This window comes from Meriones unguiculatus, chromosome 18 (genome assembly GCF_030254825.1).
Source record: "Meriones unguiculatus strain TT.TT164.6M chromosome 18, Bangor_MerUng_6.1, whole genome shotgun sequence".
Classification (NCBI taxonomy): domain Eukaryota; kingdom Metazoa; phylum Chordata; class Mammalia; order Rodentia; family Muridae; genus Meriones; species Meriones unguiculatus.
In genome coordinates this window covers 35,562,694-35,584,167 of record NC_083365.1, presented here as the reverse complement: position 1 = coordinate 35,584,167, position 21,474 = coordinate 35,562,694, and the positions used below count along the sequence as shown (strand labels likewise).

Genomic DNA, 21,474 nt, shown 5'->3' with positions numbered 1-21,474 from the left:
TCTTGGGGGCTTTCTGGTTAAATTGGTGTGCTTATGGTGAAAAATCTATCAAGTGACATAGATTTCTGCACCTCTCTGTATCTACTCATGTTATACTTCAACAAAAAGTTTCAAAGACAGTGTATTTGAGACTCTAGTTGTCCTGTTTGAAAAACTAGAAATAAGAAAAGTTATTTTTTTAAGAAAAGTTATTGTCCTTTGAAAAGACAACAATCTAACAGCTTCTGAAAAGACCGGGGTGATTAACTCAGGGGAAAATTGGATCCCTGGAGAACTGTATAATGAGCAGACGCACTACAGGAAAGTAAAAGGTGAATCTAAATGTGGACAGTGGGGGGTGACCACGATCCTTTGTTGAGAGGCAGGTGTCCAAGGATAGGGCAACAGCACATTCCACCCAGCCACCCCAACCCCCACTACAATTACAAGAAAAGAGTACAAACAAATCAATGTGTTTTTCTTTCTTTTAAAACAATGAACTCTGCTTGTCCACCATTGTCGTTATAATTAAAAATCTTAATTCTTTCCTATCCACTGAAGTCACTTTGCAGGAGTCCTGAAAGTAAAGTAGCTCCGATAATTCTGTATTAATCAGGCATGGCATCTTCAAAACAGATGAGTATGTTTTCTTTTGTAGCCACAAACACAAGGACACACACACATGCGCACACAGATACACGCACACAGACATAATGCACTTGCACACACATACAAAATTTTGTTCATAGCAATGAAACATTTTAATAGGCAGATCTAGAAGTGCAAATGTCACCTCCAAGTTCTCCCGTAGAAATATGACACTACTAACACTGAGAAAAGAAACTGACTTGATTTAAAGACTAAAATTTAAAAATTGAATCTTTTTTTCCCTACATAATGGCAATAACTATTTGAGAAAACAAACAAAAATCAAGAAGAACAAAGCAACCCACAGGCATTTGTAAAGAGCACACTGCTGGCATTTGGTGTGCTCACTCTCCAGTGCAGGCGCTACACACTTTGATTCTTTCTTACAAAATGGGCCCAACTCTTCTGAAGATATATAGGAATATTAAGGTCTGTTCGCACCCTATGTCATACTGACAAACTTGGCCAAATAAGACACGACAATCACCAACCCCCCTACCTTGCAATTTTACTCTTATGTAATAAACACAGGGCATTTTAGTTAGTGTGAGGTTCCTGAAGAATATAAAGATAAAATCAAATAATTTATGTGGTTACTTGAAAAAGAATCTTTCAATCTTTAGAAGTATAGGCCCTTCTGACCTTGCATTCTATTGGGTTTGTCTGACAACAAGAGGTGAAAGAATTCTGTGGCTCCATTGTCTCAACAGTGGGATCTAAGACAACACTGGCAGGGCTCATCAGAGAGGTTTATGAGCCTGCAATTCAAAGAGATTAAAAGGAAAATCTACAGCGATTCTTTCACACTGGCGAATAACATTAAATAACTATTAGCAGCTTGGTTCAGTCAAGCTCCAGGGCTCTCGCTGAGTCATTCACAGCCTTCTAAAGAGGAAAAGTTTCTTCAGCCCCATTTGGGAATCAATAAATATTTCTTACTTCTTGTAAGACAATGGAATTCCAGTCTTTAAAAACTTCTTTCTAATGCTAGTCAAATTCCTAAAACAACCTTTTAGTATCTAAATAATTACATTTCTAATCCCAGTAATTTTTTCTAACCAAGTCTACAATCGAAAAGAAAAGAAAAATAAAAACCAGTCAGTAAAATTTAAAAACAGCAGCAACCTGAAACTCTGTGGAGAGGGACTTAACTGCTCACTATGGCTGAGGTGTTTTAAAGTCTCACTCAACTGAATAATGGCCAAGAGATCAAGTGCATCCGCTGGCCTGTCCTATTCACATATAGAAATGTCATTTATTCAAAGGACCATCACACCCCCAAACGCTGCTGTGTAGCAGTTAGTCTGTGTAACTTTCATTGTTATGAAATTTCAAATGCATAAAAATAAAACATTTGTTCCAGTTTTAAAGACTTGTGTATGTATATGAATTAAAACCAAACAACTAGCGTTTTCTTCTAGGTCTAGCTCAGAACTTGTCCATCTTTAAATAAGCAATTTAATTTTAAGAATCATCTCATTTTAAAATACATTTCACTTCAGAAATTAGACTTCCCAAATGGGAAGGATTAGACAGTAATCTGTCCTGGCCACCATGTGGCTGTTGTTAGCAATCTCTGATAGAGGGCTGACAGTTGGGCAACACTTAACAAAACTTGAAAATTGCTTATTAAACTATAAAGCCTAGCATCTTTTCTCAGATGAAATTAAAGTCACAATTACAGTGTTTTCCACACTGAAGAAAAGAACTTAACTGTGGAATCTTTACAAACTAGAGATAGAACTGGTCCTCAGGAAAGGTGACAAATAAACCTGGTCTAAGGTGCATACCTGTGACTTCAGCCTTCTGAAGGCTGAGGCTAAAGACAGGACATCAAGGACACCCCAGATACAGAGTGACTCCATCTGGCTGGGGAGGAGGATGGGGGAAGAGAAGGAGGGAGGAAAAGAATAAAAGGTTAAGATAGGTACCAAATGAAACGCAAAAGCTGAATTCCATCCACTTCACTCTAGAATGGGTAGAACAGCAGCAGAGATGGGCGTCTTGTTCAGATCATCAAAACGCCTGATCTCCGACTATTTAGATTAGAAAATAGTGGAGCAAACACTAGCTGTGCAAAACTTGCAAGCCTGGAACCTCGATTAAGACTCAGAAAATAGTGCCAGGTGCAGTGGCTCACGTCTGTAATCCCAGCACTCAGGGAGGGAGGAAGAGGCAGGTGGAACTTTGTGAGTTAGAGGTCAGCCTTGTCTACAGAGGGAGTCCAGGAAAGCCAAGGTTACACAGAGAAACCCTGACTTGAAAAACCAACCAACCAACCAAACAAACAAACAAACAAAAAGATTCAGAAAATGGCTTTTAATCCCTTGCTATCAGTCACTAGGTTTGTGGCTTGGTGAAATCAGCTAACCACAAGAAGCTTTTGATTTCCCCTGGAAACAAGTAATGCTATCTTCCTCACAAGGGTATTGAAACAATATTTTAAAGTAGTAACTATTCTAACTATTATCATTTCATATTTTTCCCATTGAACTCATAAGAAAATGACTAAAACTTAATTCATTGTTGGAGAGGAAGCTTCAAGTCCCAGTATAGGAAGGAAGGCAACAACTTACATCATCTGGTTTCTTAACAGTTGTAAGTCCCATTAAAACTGATGTGTTATTATCAAACATTATATATATACACACACACATACACATACATATACGTATATGTATATGTGTGTATATATGTATGTGTATATATATTAAATGTTTGATAATAACATTTTATACATCTATATACATATATACACATATATATGTATGTGTGTATATATGCATGATATATGGGGATGGGAAAAGTAAGAGGGACAAGCCAAAAAATTTCTGCCCCATTTTAAATTTCAGAAAAATGTCATCCTGGGGAATTATGAAGGTTCTTAAATGGAGACAAATGAAAGGAAGGTTTATCAACTAAAATGTAGGGACTGTGGAGGAAGACAGCAGCACAGAATGGAAAGGCACGGTAGCTGTGGAGTTGATGAGGCCGTGAGCAAGAGTGTGAAAGAGGACTGTGGGAGCAGTGAGATGACTTGAATATACAGGACAAAGGAACACTACACAAAGAAGAAATGCCACCTGACCTTTCTGATCCATCAGTGCTAAGCAGAGCAGAGCAGAGGTAACCAGAGTAAGACCGGCTCAAGTCAGAGGAAGGAACCAAAACATGAGAAAGGCAGCTGATCTTGGTTTTGAGCCAGCCAACTTCAACTAGGTCAAATAAATAGAAATTGGGAGAGTGGTTAAAGTAGAAAGTAAGCGCTTCCTCAAACCCTCCATATCTGTACTATTAAATCAGACTCTCCAATGGTATTCACTCACACCAGAATTACAACTGTATTTTTGCCAACAGGCTTCTAATTATTTGAAAGTGGTTTTTTTTTTTATTCAAAATTAGTAATAAATAATCTTAAAAATACTTTGCATGGTAAAAATAGTTATTTGTATTCATGTGAAAGCAAAATAATGAGAATGACAAATAAAATGTGGCAGGGGCCCCTCGTGGAGAGTTCATCTATGCTCTCCTGTTCCTCTTAAGATGCCAGTCTCAACTGTCTAGATGGATTTTCTGCATCATTTCACACACTTATTTTTCCCAGAAACAGCCAGCAAAAAAACAAACCTCTCGATGCTTATCTACAAGTTTTCACCTGAAGCAAATTTTTACAGTCAATTTTGAAATTCCTAAAATCAAACTGAACTCCTAATCTGACTAATTCAAGTATTTTGTAAAGGTCAGCTTTCGGACATAGTTTACACAATCATCTACTGGCTTTCAAGTACTAGCAGCCCAAGTTTACATTATTTACATATATTATTTACAGTTAAAAGCATATGTTTCCCTTTCTTATAATGTCTTAAACATAAAGGCCCTTTTCAGAAAGAATTACAATTTGACACTTAAGATTTAGTGATCTAATACATGAATATTCGTGGCGTTTTAGAGATTCATTCCTCATGCACAAGATTTATTTCCTTATCTTCCATGTTCAAATATTTATCCTAATAAAGAAATGAAGTGAATATGTAAAAAACACCAGAAGCGACTTGCTATATCCAGCAAAGAGTAGCATCTTAGCTGTATTTTCTGCCAAATCCCTCTCAGCCAGGCTGCTTAGGCATCTATATACTTGAGCAATTGCTCGAATGACAGCACACCATTACCAAAACAGTTACCCACAGAACTGAAAACAAGAGGTACTTAACATAAAGTATCAGCAGAGATTCCAAACACAATCTTATTTTTTAAGCATTAGTTTATCTGATTACCTGCATTTGTACATTTGTTCCTCTTACAGGTAACAGAACTAACTCATAGCTTTGCCAGGTCTGTAGAGCTGCTGAGACACTGAGATCTGTACAACAGAACAGTACAAAGCTATTGAGCCGTGGTCCCTGTTATTCCCATGAGATACTCTTGTTGTTTATAAGAAAAGTCCCCCACAAGATCTATACAGACACCAAAATCTTTTCAGTAGCATGGTTCCTGTGAACATTTTGCATAACTTCACAGAACTCTGCAGTATGCCTCTGGTAGAAATGCAAAGCTTAAACTGCACATTACCAACAACATGGTACACATGCCAACTAGAACTAATTGGTTAATTTCACTAGTTAATACCACTTTCAAGATGTATGACATCTAGAAACCCAGTATTACTTATCCTCTTAGATTTGTTTTCCTTTGTCTGACCAGTTCTGCCCTAAAATGCCAAGAATACAGAAATGGCAAGGAAGGAGAAAAAAAATATATGTTTTACTTAAGGCTAGCTGCCCTCCTACCTCATTTTCTTCATTAAAAATAGCATATTTAGTTGTTTCTTTTGAGAAGTAAACAAATATGAATGCCAAGGGTCCTCTAAATCAGCTTCTGGATACGTCTATGGCTTTGGCAATACCAACAAGGCGCTTCTTATATCAGAGTACCATTCTGAATGGGAGATAGGAAGAGCCTTTAACATCAATCAATGAAACAAGTACAGTTTAAACTTATGCTACCAGTCAGCAGGCAGGCAGTAAATATACTTCCCACTGCAAAAACAAAGTTTTACAATAACCATCACTACATGCAAAAAGAGTTCTGCATTGCCAAAGCTATTTCCATGTCCCCAGGGCTGACCCAGAAAAACTGAGTGCTCTGACCTGGTTTTAACAATTATCCCTCTTGCTATCTTACACTGATCTTTAACAAATTATAAACCTCAAAGATGTTCCTTACAGTAAACCTAAATCCTGTTAGAGATTCGAGTTCATTTCATTTGTTTTTAAAAAGCCACTTATTGATGTGAAAGAAGAAATTAATATCAGCATCCAAACCAGGTTTATGATGAGAGTGTTGAAAAGCAGCTCTGGAATAAAAGGTTTAAATAAAGCAAGTCACGCTTAGATACGAAGGCTCTCAGCAGCAGGCCAGTGGCCGTTTAAAAGGGAACAGAGAGCTTATGCTCAAAACTTGGCGAGGAACACAGTTTACATTACATATGGAGTTCTCAGGTGTCATTAAAAGTTGTATTTCTACTATCCTAGAACAGCGCCACTTAATAATCACCCACCTGAAGAAATGACAAAGAAAACTGACAAACTAAACTCAAGTCTATCTGAATCATGATTTTTCCAAACTTTATTGTGATTTTATCAATTACCTACAAAATTCCCCTATGATACTTCAGGCTACAGATGCTAACTTATTAAAAGCTTAAAACTGCACATTCAAAGCTCAAAAGAAATGCATAGTTCTGGTAACTCCTTAGGTTTTATTAATCACGTGTACTTATAATCTCTTTGAAACAATCCCTTCATGCAATACTACACTCATTTTAAATCCAGTTTCCTAGTTCTTTCTAGTTTTGGTTTATCCTACTGCATGGCACAGAGAAAGAAAGTACTTCAGGATTTCTGCTCTCTTATTACCCTTTGGAAAAGGTGGCCAGTTTCACTCACGTAATTTTTGTAGTATACAGCTACAAGTGGCAAAAATACACACACAGAATGTCATGTCCCTACACACTTTGTTTTATTTTATGCATGAGAAATTTTGCCTGCATGTATGTTTGTATACTAAACATATGTGTACCAAACATATATGTGCACTAAACGCCTGGTGCCTACAGAGGCCAGAAGAGGGCATTGGAAGCCCTGTGACTGGAGTTACAGACAGTTATAAGCTGTCGTATGGGTGCTGGGAATTGAATCCAGGTCCTCTAGAAGAGCAGCCAACGTTCTTAACTCCTGAGTCATCTCTCCAGCCTGTGTCTGACACTCCTTAGGGTATAGTTTTGTATGACTTCTTCTTTGGTAAACTGGTGTCCCATTTTAGTAAAGACTGACAAAAATGTGAAGAAATACCATCAGAGAACTGTGGCTTTATGAAGCTGGACCAGCAAACATCAACATTACAACATATTCAAATATATTAGGTCTAGGTCGCTCCAATACAGTCACAGAAACTTATCATGTGAACCCTGCTGATAAGGATGGACCTATGGATAGAATTTGTTCTCAAATGAAGGTACTTCTATATTCTTTCTGACAGAAATATATATATATATAACAGAAAACCAGATATTTCTGGCACATTTAAAAATCAATGCAAATCCCTTAAAATGGTACACTCATCAGGTCCTAATATTAAAAAACAAAAGCAAACAACAAAAATCCAAATGTAGAAGGGCCCAGAGATGACTAGTAATACAACTAAACATTATTACAAACAAATGCTACAGCTGGCATGGGGGCACATGCCTGTAACCCCAGCAACTCAGGAAGCAGTCAGGAGAACTGATACCAGGCTAGGCCAGCCTGGGCACATAGTGAGTTTGAGAGTAGCCTGGACTACAAGGCTACCTTGTCTCAATGAACAAAAATGAAAAAAAAAAATGTATTTTAGTAATAATGCTTCCTCTGATACTATGGATTTCTACACATACTGGCTGTATCCTGTAATGTTACATTTAGAAATAAAGTCCTGCTTCCCAAGTCAACTTTCCATAATCGTAGTGGCAGGCACCTTAGAAATCCACTTGGTGAGGTGCATAGTGTGCCGGTGCCGGCATGGGAAGGGATTCAGAAATCAACTAGCGACCATGAACTTCTATCAGCACATCTCAGTCAGCGTTGAGCTGATGTGCTACTGCAGAGAAGTAACTGAATGTTTTCCCCACAGGCTGAAACGGATTACTGACCCCCCACCTCCCACCCCCGTTAGCATGTAGGGTGCTTACTGACGGTCCAAATATAAGGCTGAGGGACTCCTGTCCCAAGGCCAGTGCTGAAAGACAGCCTATCACTTCGTGTAACTACAGTTCATGTGTGACAAACCTGACCTACATTTTTCTTTCTTTCTCCCAACAGCTTGTCACTGTTTTAAGGAGCTTTTTTCAAAAGGCAAAAAGAAATGACCTTTAAAATTATTTAAGCAATGTGCATTCCTAAGGCACCATTGACAGCAGTTTCATGAAGAGTAGCTAATCATGAAACCTACCTTAAAACAAAGGGCACAGCCAGAAGCGTGTGGTAGGAGCTAACCTGAATAACAGCTTCCTATAGATGGCCATAACTACAGTATATAACCTCCTGAACGCCACACTTAAGATTGTAATGCACACATAACTAAGTTTAATACCAAGTGGTTTAAGGCATGTAATGCATATTAATTTAGGATGTATGAGTGAACATTGTAGTAGTTTCCAGAAAGCATCTTTCATGCCTTACAAGAAGTTTTACCTTAGTAGTTTTGTTAATTTCTTAATAGATACATAATAATCACTACTAAGACTAGGACACATTTAAAAACAATGATAGGAGGAGGAATAATGGTAGCAATAACTGGATGCAAAAGCTGGGAAATGTTTCCCAGCATGGCCTGAACACTGCGCTTCACAGAGCTTCCCACAGCTCTTCTCTTCTCCACAAGTACCTACCATGGCGCTGCAGATCATACTTTTTTTTGGTTTCTTCATTCCCTAGAATTTTCCATGCCTGATCAATTTCAATGAACTTCTGCATACACTCCTCCATGGTTCCTGCTGGCACATCTGCACTTTGTTTATCTGGATGATACTGCCAATCAAAAATAAGGGTGGTGTATAATTGAGTGGAATAGGTTTAAACAAAACAAAACAATCCTAAACCTGAGCTTTAGTTAAGAAGATAATGGGAAGATGGAAACTAAGATGCCAAGGCAATGAGAGAACAGTGTTGGGCACAGGAGACAACTGCCAGGTTAATTAACCCACTGCAGTGGCTGCAGATCCACCGGTGACACGATCTGTCACAACGTGCAAAGACAGCATTTTCTGGATAATTTGCTCATGGAACACTGGTCTCATGGACAATTTACCTACAGAAGGTGACTAACACAAATAGAAATAGGTACGTGCAGAGCAGCAGGACCTGAAAAAGGAGGACACAACCACGCAAATGAAGACTTCCTTATATAATGTTTTGAATGTAGATAAGATTTCAAAATGGACAGATTGTTTTTTTATGAAATTATACAGCCATACTTAATACAATCTAACTATAAAAACAGGAGACTTTTTACATTCTTTCAGACCTGATGTTTTCACAGTTCCTAGCCTACATTTGTAAGGAATTCAATAAAACATTTTAATATAAATTCATTAAGCATATTTCTCACATGACCCTTCTAACTCTTAAGAATTTTTTTTGTAATGGTTTCAATATTTATACTATTTGGCCCAAACCAAGAAGTTCTTTCCAACTCATAACCACGAAACGCTAACTTCAAGGTAGTTTACTAGGAGCCTCGCTTACCCACCCCTTTCCCCCTTTTCTCTACTTCTCTTCTCTCTTCTATGTCTAACAAGTCTATCAACAAACAAATGAAAAAAAAATTAAACTTGGAACATTTCACTTAAAATAACAGCAGGTGGCCCTGCAGATGCTCACACGTGTACCTTTTTTTCATTCTCAGGCATAAATAAGAAACTATTTGACAGCACTATCTAAGATTTTCAACCAGTAATTACTTTGAAAGTTTTATCAAACATATTACAGGACACATTTAAGTTTCAGAGATAAACCTAGTAATTTTATTGTTTTCTTTTTCAAGTGGCTTCAATAAAATAGGCAAATAGGCATGCCTATATGTCATGACACATAGATGTAGATAGCTCATTATCACAAGTTAACAGCATCTACAGATTCTGCCTCTGACTTATGGATATCAAAAGAACACAAGGTTTTACAAGCACCCTCATTTTTTACTCAAGTTGCCAAGTTTAAATTTGCATAGCAAATTATGGTAACATGAAGCACAATAACTATAATTCCCATTGAATTCAGAAAGTATATAAGTTTAATTATTTAAACTTTTCATGAGCTTTAACAATTGGAAGCATGCTGGAGTAAACAAGGAGAACTGTTTCTACTTTAGGAAACTTCTCTTTATACAATATTCACCAGTTATCAACATTTGGACACCTAAACCAACTGTTATAACTAAGGAAAAGAAAGGAAGTCTTTACTGCATCATCTTCTCCTCCCAGGACATATTAATGCTGCTCATAAACATTGTTCCAATATCCCAAGGTGTGAGATAGTCAAGAAAAATCCCAAATCTAATGCATTCCTGCAACAACGTACACAACAAAGCTCCTGATCAAAGTCACCGTGTGTAACACCAGTACACGTTTAAGAATAATTTCAAAGCCAGGTATGGGGGCTCCAACTTTCAATTTCGCTACTCAGAGAAGCTGAAGCAGATGGACTGGTACAAGTTACAGGTCTGCTTGGGCTAACACACAGTGAAGTTTGGGCCACCTTGAGATCCATGGTGAATTCAATACATAATTAATAAAATCCCATCTCAAAAACCAAGAAGAAATTTTAAAAATTACATATGGATACATTTAATTTCAGCATTGATGCAAGTATTAAATAATGCCCTAGGAACATCACTCTAATCTTGTAGAGAAAGAGTAGTGTGGATTAAAAGCTAGGTAATTTCCAATAGGCCATCATAGAAAATCTTGATAGACCTGATCATGTGCTGATCTGATGAAGAGAACTCTACTAAACCAGGAATTATTAGCTCCTGACTGCTACAAACTGAAATGTACCATTAACTTTATTACAAGTTCTACAATAGTCAGTGTGATCCAACCTTCCTCTAACTTGGTATTTTCCTGAACAATACTGAAATAAGTAGCTTCCCTTCTGAAGCTTGTATTACTAGAATTCAACATGATTCTACAGCAGCCGGTTAATGGATAAATTTTATTTAAAATGGTAAAAATCCTAAGAACTGACGAACGAGACTCCGGGAAATTAAAAAGCTTCTGCACAGCAAAGAAAACAATCACCTGAGTAAAAAGACACCAACAAATGGGAAAATACCAACTCTGATCACAAAGCTAAACTTAGACTATATAAAGAACTATAAAAATTAATCACCAAAAATCAATAAATGAGATAATATTAACAGACAATTCTCCAAAGATGAAATTACAAGCAGCCAATAGACAGATACTAGCCAAAGAGTTCAATATCACTTGCAATCTGTGAAACACAAAACAGGTATCACCTCACCCTAGTCAGGTTGCTTGTTAATGAGAAAAGGAGGAACAACAAAGGCTGGTGATGATGTGGAGAGAGAGGAACCCTTATTCACAGCTGGCCAAAACATAAAATGGTGCAGCCACTGGAACCTAAAAGTTCCAACTATATAACCCAGTTATATATCTTTTGAGTACATACCCAAGACTGACAAACTAAATTCAAGCTCTGGTGGAAGGAAAGAGCTACGGCGTGGGTGCACATGTACATGGACATGCGTGCGCACACACACACACACACACACACACACACACACACTAAAAATGTAATAAAAACAAAACATAGGCATTACAGAAAGAAGAAAAATATGTCACCCAGGGATGCTAAAAGCTTACTTTGTAAGTAAGCTTACTTTGTAAGTAATTACAGAACAAAATGAAAAGACTAAAAAGGAACCATTTTGCCTAGGATAAACTGTAATGGCAACCAAAGATATCCATTTCAAACCCATGTCTCCTGTAATTATTCCTCGGTATGTTTATGGATGGAAGTTCTTTGTCTACTTGTCTTACATCAGTACATTAATGGATCCCAAAAGCTTTTTTTTTAAATAAGGAGACTGGTTGCTTATCATGTTTATAATTCAAGACTTCCTTTAAAACTATAGTAATTAAGAATGTAGTCTTGTATTCATACTGTGATACAAAGAGTTCAGTGGAATGGAAAAAAGAGTCTAGAAACAGACCATACATGATCAACTGACTCTACAGAGGTATTATGGCAGTGCAATGAGGAGAGTATTTTGGTTTTCTTTCTGTTACTGTAACAAATGAGATAAATCATCTTAAAGAGAGAAAAGTTTTGTTTAGCTTATGGTTTGGGAGACTGTAGTCCATGGGCATCTGGACCTGTTGCTTTGGGCCCGCAATAGCAGATTGTATCATGGCCTGAGCATGTGTCAAGTGTGGTGTGCTCATTTCTTGGTGGCAGAAGGCCATGGGCCAGAGTTCCAATGTTCCCTTCCAGGACACGCCCCAAAGACCCAAGTTTTTCCCCCATTACGCAAGAGCACAACCTGGGGAACAAGGCATCACCACATGGGCCTCCAGGAACATTCAAGCTCCAAACTATAGCGGTTTTCATATACTGACTGGTTTTAAATGAGTAGGTACCTATATAGAAAAATAACCTCAATCACTATCTTGTTCTTAACACAAAAACTGATTCAGGGTGAGTTAGAGATATAAACATAAAGCATAGAGCCAGCTGGACGCAGTGGAAGCACCACTGTGATTCCAGTCCATGCAGGCAAAAGGCAGAGAAGCACAAGCTACAGGGCGCCCTTTGACTTCACAGGGAGACCTGCTAGCAAGAAACAAGGGCTGGGGGGTGCAGCTCAGAGGTAGAGAGCTTGCTGAGCCCATACAGGGCCTAGGTTCAATCTCCAGGAATACAAAACATACAAACACAGACAGGCAAATAGCAATAATAAAACCATAGAATCATAAAGCTTCTCAAACGGAACAAAAAGGATTATTTCTGAGCCATGGGACAAGTACACACCATGTTGAAATAAGATGAAATGCAAACTTCATGGCACAATAAAACTGAGCTTTGCCAAATTTCCAAACTTTCTGCTCATCAAAAATAATACAAGAAACAAGTAAGGGAACCTGGCGTGGTGGCAGATGCCTGTAATCCCAGTACTCAGAGAGGCAGAGGCAGGAGGATCACAGTGAGTTATGGGCCAGCCTGGTCCACAGAGCAATGCCAGGAGAGCCAAGGCTACACAGAGAAATGCTGTAAAAAGGGGGAGGGGCAGACTGGGGAAAAATACGGAGTGCTCAGGTGTCAAGACTTGTGTCCAGAATATACCAAAAAAGAGAGCTGGAAAAGTGGAACTCATATGTGCACTGCTGAAGGGGACTGCAGAGAGTTTAATTACCAGCTACTTCAGGGGCAAGCAATTCCATTCTCAGATGATTTTGCCTAAGAGAAATAAAATATAAACACATATATTCATGAAAAAGCTCGTAAACAAATGTATTGTCTTATTAATAAAAGTAAAAAAATCTAGAATCCACACATGCCTATTAGAGTATGGACTAATAAATGTCATTAAATCTTTATAAAGAAATGCTATTCAACAGTTAAAAACTATGATACTTTCAAAAACACAACATGAACATCTAAAACATTTCTTTGAATGAAAGAAGCACATTCAAATATATAACAGATGCTACAGGATTAAATTCATATGAAATAAAAAATTTGACAAATATATTCTGTGGTGATAATTTTTCTAGATAGAATGGGTGGAAGGAATTGAGGAAATGAGCAAGAACTTCTTTTACGAGTGAAGATGCTCTGTTTTGGGGTGTTAGTTACAGCACTGAAACTGGCCAAGCCCAACATAGCAGAGATGTTCAGTTGTTCATTGAATACTGGCAAAATTTTTCAGAGATGTCTACATTTAAAGGAAGAATTTAGCTGATCTCTGTATGACAGAAAGAAAACAAGAAAAATTCTTCTATTATGGAAAGAAAGAAAGAAAGAAAGAAAGAAAGAAGGAAGGAAGGAAGGAAGGAAGGAAGGAAGGAAGGAAGGAAGGAAAAGCAGCTGAGTGTGGTGAACCATACCTATAATTCTAGCACAGTATGAGTATAAGGAAAAAAAACTGGCAGAGAGTTTACGGCCAGCCTGGTCTACACAGTGAGTTCCAGGCCAGCCTGGGCTGCAGTATCACAAAGCAAAAAATAAAACAGTAAAATAAAAATAGAAAGCACAATGAAACATAACATGTTAATTAAAAGCCTAGTATAAATTAAAATTGGTGAAAAACTTTGAATTACAAAAAATTTATGGACACAGTTTTACTTTTGAGTGTATGTGCCAATTCTGAAATTATTAGAATGCCTCCAGCCCCACCCCTGCACAAAACAAATGAACAAATAAATAAATATGCCTGGTCAAGGCATATCCCTGAGCCTTGACTTCAATGGGGACCACAAGTGAATAAAGAAAAGACAAACAGAAGGACACACGTACAGAAGGCTGAGGTCAGGTGGACTGGGAGCTCCCATGGAGAAACTTCAGCAGCTCAGAAGCTCAGCGTGTTTAGTATATTGAGTAGAACCAGGAAGTGGGGCCATTAGACACAGCTGAGCAATGAGGCGGCGGGAACCAGTGCATACAGTTAGCTGACCAGGAGACAGGGTCATTATAAAGAAGGATGCAGGGTTTGAATCAGGAAGCTGCTTTAGGGAATCTCATCGAAGCTGTCTCTGTAAGGGGCAAAGTTCAAGCAGTAAACATCCAGGAAGACAGCTGCAGTGAGCATTTCTGCGCACACTGTCAAGGTTTGCACTCAGACCAGGGCAGGGCTTTGCCATCCCTCCCAGCGTCTCCCCAGGATGGGGGAAGGCCTTGCCATTTTTCCATAGGTCTGAGGCTAAGTGCCCATGTCCACAGCACAATTTTTTTCAGACCTTCACATGCTCAGGACTTCCTCCTTCCCCACATAAATGTTTGTTTTTTTAAAGGTGTTACTTAGTAGAAACTCAAAGCTTATTAAATAGTACAATAGTGCTAGAGTAAAAATACTATCTTTTCAATCCTTTAAGAAAAATAAATTTGAGACAAGAACTTATGCTGTAGCCAAGGCTGGCCTGGGACTCAACTCACCAAGTGATTCCGGCTAGCCCGATACCTAGCAATCCTCCTATTCAAGCATCCTGAGAGTACAGTCCTGAGCCACCACACCTGCCTCTCTGTGATTCTTTACACTATCAGCACAAAGGTGTCTGTTTCCAGTCTTGACCAACTGCTTGTTTCACAATTCTCAAATGGCATGGAAGCTTTCCAATAATCCCCTCACATTTCAGGGAAATTTTGCGATTACAGAATGAAGAACTTTTATCGTCCTATTCCTGTGCCACTTTAGGATAAGAAATAGCTATGGAAACTATTTTGATACACAAGAATCATTCAAAATACTACAGAAGATATAAAGACAGTGATGTAGTCTTTTTTTTGTTTTGTTTTTGTTTTTTTTTAGACAGGGTTTTTCTCTGTGTAGCCTCTGCTGTCCTAGACTGGCTTTGTAGACCAGGCTGGCCTAGAACTCACAGAGATCCATCTGCCTCTGCCTCCCAGAGTGCTGAGATTAAAGGTGAGCCACGGAGCCTCACTAGTGATGTAGTCTTATATCGGGAGTAGTTTGTTGTCTGTTTTCTGACTGAGAGTTAACACCTTATTGTGAAATATCAATTCCTGTTAGTGTATGGGAATGGGTTGTTAGATATGGAATGTTTTGTTCTCAACTTATATTCTGTCTACGTACTAAGTCTTTATGCTCAGGAATGACTGTCACAACATCACTGCAGGGCTGCTCAGAATGCTGTCCTCAGATCTGCAGAACTAGCATGGTCTGGGAGCTTGGAGAAATACCACTTACTGGGGCCCACCACAAACCTTCAGAGAATGCCAGCGGGTTACCACACTCCCCAGGCTTTGAGTGTGCCCACTGCAACCTCAGAGAACTCCAGCCTCACCACACTCCCTAGACATGAGCCCAGAGAAGGCTGACAAGAGCACTCTGTCAGTGACTACTGCTTAAAACATACAACTTAAGGACAAGTCATCAAATTGGTGCTGCCAGTAAAGTTTTATGACAAGCACATTCTGCCAAGTATGTGTGTGTATGTATGTATGTATGTATGTATAGATGCGTGTGTGACCAATAAATAACCAATATATAAGACCAATAAATGTTGAATGAGTGTCCCTCCCAATTATGTTAACTTAGGACTCCATAATGAAAATCACAGTATTACAAAGCAGGAAGATTTAGATGTTGGAAACTTTTGTTTCTTAATGATAAATGCCAACCTCTTTATTGTATTGTTTATACCAACTCACTTCAATGATGAAGAAGCTACTGAACTCTATATACTGCTGATGGTATTTTAACCTATTGATTTTTTCATATTATTTTAAAAGGATAGTATAATTCACAACAGGCTGCAGCTACCCAATACCGTAATGTATGTACTGGGGCAAATATATTCAACTACACAGAAAAAGAATGAGGTATAAGTTATGAAACTAGCATAATATGATATAGTGTGAAACATCTAGAAATTTAAAGACATTTTAATAAATATTTCAGTAATACTTATTTAATAAAATAATACTTGATATTAATTCCAAATTACTTTTTTATTAGCCACATGTGGGTAAAGACCAACATGGTATTGTTTTGCAACAATTAAGTAATCATAGAATTAAGTTGTAGGTATAATACCTCCCACAAAAGCCCCAAATTTGAAAACTTCTGATTTAGTTGGTAGTATAGATGGGATGAGGAATTCACTTAGTTTAAGTCAGTTTTGCTCTTTTTTTTGTCTAGTGATTTGCCTAGTGATCAAGTAATTACTCTACTGTTCCAATTAGCTGAGAATATGAAAAGATATGATAAAGGAGAGTACTTCACCCATGGGCTCATCATCATAGGACTCAACAGCTGTCATACAATCGCTTTGCCAACATTGTACTTATATGTCATGCCGGTCGTATACTGCATCCATTTTGGAAAAGAAAAAAAAAAAAACAGTTGGGTGGTGTCCTAGTTAGGGTTACTATTACTGGGATGAAACACTATAACCAAAGCAAGCTGGGGAGAAAAGGGCTTTATTTAGCTTACACTTCCACATCACAGTTCATCATCAAAGGAAGTCAGGACAGAAACTCGCAGGGCAGGAACCTGGAGGCAGGAGGTGATGCAGAGGCCATGGAGGAGGGCTGCTTACTGGCTTGCTGCTTGTGGCTTTCTCTGCCTGCTTTCCTTTTTTTTTTTTTTTTCAATAATTTTTTTTTATATTAATCACAGGTTATTTACTTTGTATCCCAGCCGTAGACTCCTCTTTCATTCCCTCCCAATCCCACCCTCCTCCCTCATCTCCTCCTTGCTCCTTTCCAAGTCCACTGATAGGGGAGGTCCTTCTCCCCTTCCATCTGACCCTAGCTTATCAAGTATCTTCAGGACTGGCTGCAATGTCCTCCTCTATGGCCTAGGAAGGCTGCTCCTCCCCCGGAGGCGGGGGGTGGGGTGGGAGTCAAAGAGCCAGCCATTGAGTTCATGTCAGAAACAGTTTCTGTTCCCCTTATTAGGGAACCTACTTGGATACGGAGCTACCATAGGCTACATCTGAGCAGGGATTCTAAGTTATATCCTTGGTTGGAGAAACAGTCTCATAAAAGACCCCTGTACCCTGATATATTTGGTCCTTGTGAAGCTCCTGAACTCTCCAGATCACACTAACTCCCCCTTCTTTCATATGATTCCCTATACTCTGCCAAAGGTTTGGTTATGAGTCTCAGCATCTGCTTTGATACACTGCCAGGTAGAGTCTTTCAGAGGCCCTCTGCTGTAGGCTCCTGTCCTGTTACTTGTTTTCTCCTACTTCCAATGTCCATCTTTCTAAGTGAGGAATGATCATCTTACCACGGGTCCTCTTTCTTGTTTATCTTCTTTAGGTGTACAGATTTTAGTATGTTTATCCTTCAGAATGGCTAAGATCAAAAACTCAAGGGACAACACATGCTGGAGAGGTTGTTGAGAAAGGGGAACCCTCCTCCATTGCTGGTGGGAAAATAAACTTGTACAACCACTTTGGAAATCAATCTGGTGCTTTCTCAGACAATTAGAAATAGTACTTCCTCAAGATCCAGCTACAGCATTTCTAATAGATCCAAAAGATGCTCAAGTACCCAACAAGGACGTTTGTTCAACCATATTTCTGACAGTTTTATTAGTAATAGCCAGATCCTGGAAACAACCCAGATGTCCATCAACGGAGGAATGGATACAGAAATTGTGGTACTTTTACACAATGCAATACTATTCAGCAATTAAAAACAAGGAAATCATGAAATTTACAGGCAAATGGTGAGACCTAGAAAAGATCATCCTGAGTGAGGTAACCCAGAAGCAGAAAGACACATATGGTATATACTCGCCTATAAGTGGGTACTAGATATATAAGATAGGATAAACATACTAAAACTATCCTGCTTTCTTATAGATCTCAGAACCACTCAGGGATGTCACCACCCACAATGACTGGGCCTGCCCCCATCAAGCACTATAGAAAAAAAAAAAAAAAGCCTTATAGACCTGCCTATAACTCAGCCTTATACAGGCATTTTCTTAATGGAGGTCCTTCCTCTCAGATGAATTTAGTTTGTGCAAGCTGACAAAACTATGCAGCATAGCTAGCATCTGGGTTTCTATTTTTCTTTATGCTAGAAATTCATGACATCACAGTGCATACACACTCTAAGCACATTAGAATATATAATACCACTAAGAAACCTTAAGCAGACGTAATTGTAAAAAGGCTTAATTTGGTATTTTTAATTAGAGTTCTTATGTTTGATGAACCGAAGTATTTTGAGGTGTTCATCTCCAAAGATAGTAAAAGCTCATTTACTCATTCCTTTGGGTATCCACTGAGAAATGAAAGGGAAAAGTAAGGCTGAGAGAAAGGTAGGAAGGCAATTTGCATGAGTAAATTGGACTCCAGTATATGTCAATCACAACAGCATCCCCAACAGTTTTTCTCATAAAGAACTGCTTCACCTACTAAAGCATTAGCATAGCATTAGGATCGATCAGAAAATTTCATGAATACAGTCAATTCTTAATCTTCAGCAATTTTATCAACATTTTTTTAAAGTACTCATTATAGTCCTAATCTCTTTCTTCCCAAAGCAACAGAAAGAGAAAAACCCAAATGGTTTGGCCACTATAAGTTAAAGACCCTTCAAACACTAGTCAGCCAAGTTTGACCCTAGCCCGCTCACCCACTCCCCACCTCATCTGCTTTGCCTCTCTTACCCTCTCTCCTTTAGTATTCCTTGAAGAATCTCCCAGATACTGTGTAGTCTGGAGGCCTTATGATGTTACAGTATACACCTTCAGCTCTGAGCGTCTGCACAGGGGCCAGGGCTGACCTTTCAGGCCTCTCTTTCCTTCCATGTCTGAAAAAGATACGAAACCTGCTTGTCTCACAGACCCACTTATATGTGATAACTATGGTTGTCACCCCACAAAACAAAGCAAAAACTTTAAAACACAATAAAACGGCAAGAATTCAAGGTAGCTCAAAGGAGGGAGGCCGTGGATTTGAGGAACCCCACGACAGAACCTTTGAGGTTTCTGGAAGCATGGATAAAGTGCTGTCTCTCTTAGTGAGAGAGAGCTTAGAAGAGTAGGGTGTCCCTATACCATTCTGCAATGCACTACACTTACACCACCCTCCTACAGAAAGTCAGCGCTGGTAAGGAGGTCGACAGGAAGGCCAGAAAGGGTGTGGCACTGTCCTGGCTGTTCTTCAGGTATAATCATACCTTTTTACAGCACATCCCCTCATTCTGCTGTTAACTGTTAATAACTAACCTTATTCTGCTATAACTGGTAATGACTACAACCTTCACACATTTACAAACTACTGATGGGGAGTGTGGAGGAGAAACTGTTTTCAGAAAAATCACAACATATAGAATCCTAAGAATTTACTCTAAAATTTAGCAACTCACCATTAAAAAAAGAGAGAAAGAGAGAGAAATTCCTAAGTTGATATATTAAAACCAAAAGGATAAAAAGAACACCTCTTTCTCCTAAATATGTTTTTACCAGTTTGTTCCTATCTCAACCTTCCCCAAAGTATTTATTTTTCTACACATTTTTGAAAGGTGAAGAATTACCTCCATTCAGTAACATCTATAATTAGTAAACACTCAAACAGAACTTTATGTTTTCACTTACAAAAGCTGACTGAGAAATATCAAGTGATGTTCTGAAATGAGTAAGAACTTCAAGTACCTCTTTGTGGTCAAGTGGCTGGATTACAAGTAATCCTCCAGGGCAAGGCTTATTATCATTTATGCACTTAGGAGAAATAATTAAAGTTGATAGGTACGAGGGTTACAATCCCAGGTACTGAGCCGGTGAGATGGGAGGCTCATGAACTCAAGGACAGATTGGACAATACGGCAAGATACTGTCTCAAAAACAACACACACATAAACACATAAAAATAGTAATAAATATTAAAAGTCCCACTACTTGCTTAGCAATGTGGTGCACACCTTTGATCCCAGCACTCAGGAGGCACAGGCAGGAGGATCTCTGAGTTGAGGCCAGCCTGGTCTACAGAGTGAGCTCCAGGACAGCTATGGCTACACAGAGAAACACTGTCTCAAAAAACCAAGCCAAACAAACAAACAACAACAACAAAAAGTAGCACTAGTCATAAAAATCAGGAATTAATTTATGAATTTCCTTCCTTTTATTTTTGTTTTTTGAGACAGGCTGTCATGTAGTCCAAGCTGGCTTTGAACCCCTAATCCTCCTGACTCTACCTCCTAAGTGCTGGGATCAAAAAAATGTATTACCAGGCCCAGCCATAAACTCATATTTTTAGTTTTCTGCTAAACCACTAAAGCCCTGGGGTATGAGACTAACTTATTTTGTTGAAATATAATCACAAAACTTGTAGCTTACCCTTTTAACTCATCCAATTCACTGTCTTTAAAGAGGTTTAACAGCTTCACACTACCACCACTGACTTCAGGACATCGTCATGACTTCTAAAGAAAACCTTGTGCTCATCACTACTCATTTTTATTCCTGTTCGCTCTCCCCTAGCAATGACTCATTTACTTTGTGTCTCTATGGATTTGTTCTATGGGAATATCTCTCTCTCTCTCTCTTTCTCTCTCTCTCTCTCTCTCTCTCATACACACACACACACACACACACACACACACTCACTCCATAGCAAGCATGTATATACTAATTAACTGAAAACAATTCTTGTGATTTGTAAGTATCAAAAAAAAATACACCATTCCCAGTTCCTTTGGGAATTCTGAGAATAACTGAGCACTTATAGGGATGTACATTAATATATGTATAATATGTATATATTAATATACATACATTCAAACTTGATGTGGGATATATGTGTATGTTTATGTATATATGTATGTGTTCATGCATATATATGTGTGTTTATATATGTGCATATATGATTAAATGTGTTGTTTGTATGTGTGTGTATCTATATACAGCCAATATTATATGTTCCCTGTGAAGGAAAGTTCCCAGAAAGATGCTGTGCTTTCAGACTCAATCTTCTGTAAAGCAAGTTAATTGGTTAGAACTTCAGTGACTGGGGAGAGGTTGGAATGTTGCAAGTCCAGAACCTAATCACAATTTACCGTGGGTTACCTTTAGCTCCTTAAAACAGTCAGACCT

At 38.5% G+C, this 21,474-nt stretch overlaps 1 protein-coding gene across 4 annotated transcripts in view; it reads right to left on the bottom strand.

Moving 5' to 3' along the window:
* Dnajc24 (DnaJ heat shock protein family (Hsp40) member C24) overlaps positions 1-21,474 on the bottom strand; it is a 60,658-nt gene that overhangs the window by 22,716 nt on the left and 16,468 nt on the right. For 2 of the 4 annotated variants that reach the window (XM_021656857.2, XM_021656859.2), the window contains exon 3: positions 8,552-8,690. In XM_021656857.2, the coding sequence (XP_021512532.1) occupies positions 8,552-8,690 (139 nt within the window). Of the gene's footprint in view, positions 1-3,451; positions 3,843-8,551; positions 8,691-21,474 lie in introns of those variants that run through there. The other 2 variants (XM_060371748.1, XM_060371747.1) reach the window with 2 other exon arrangements.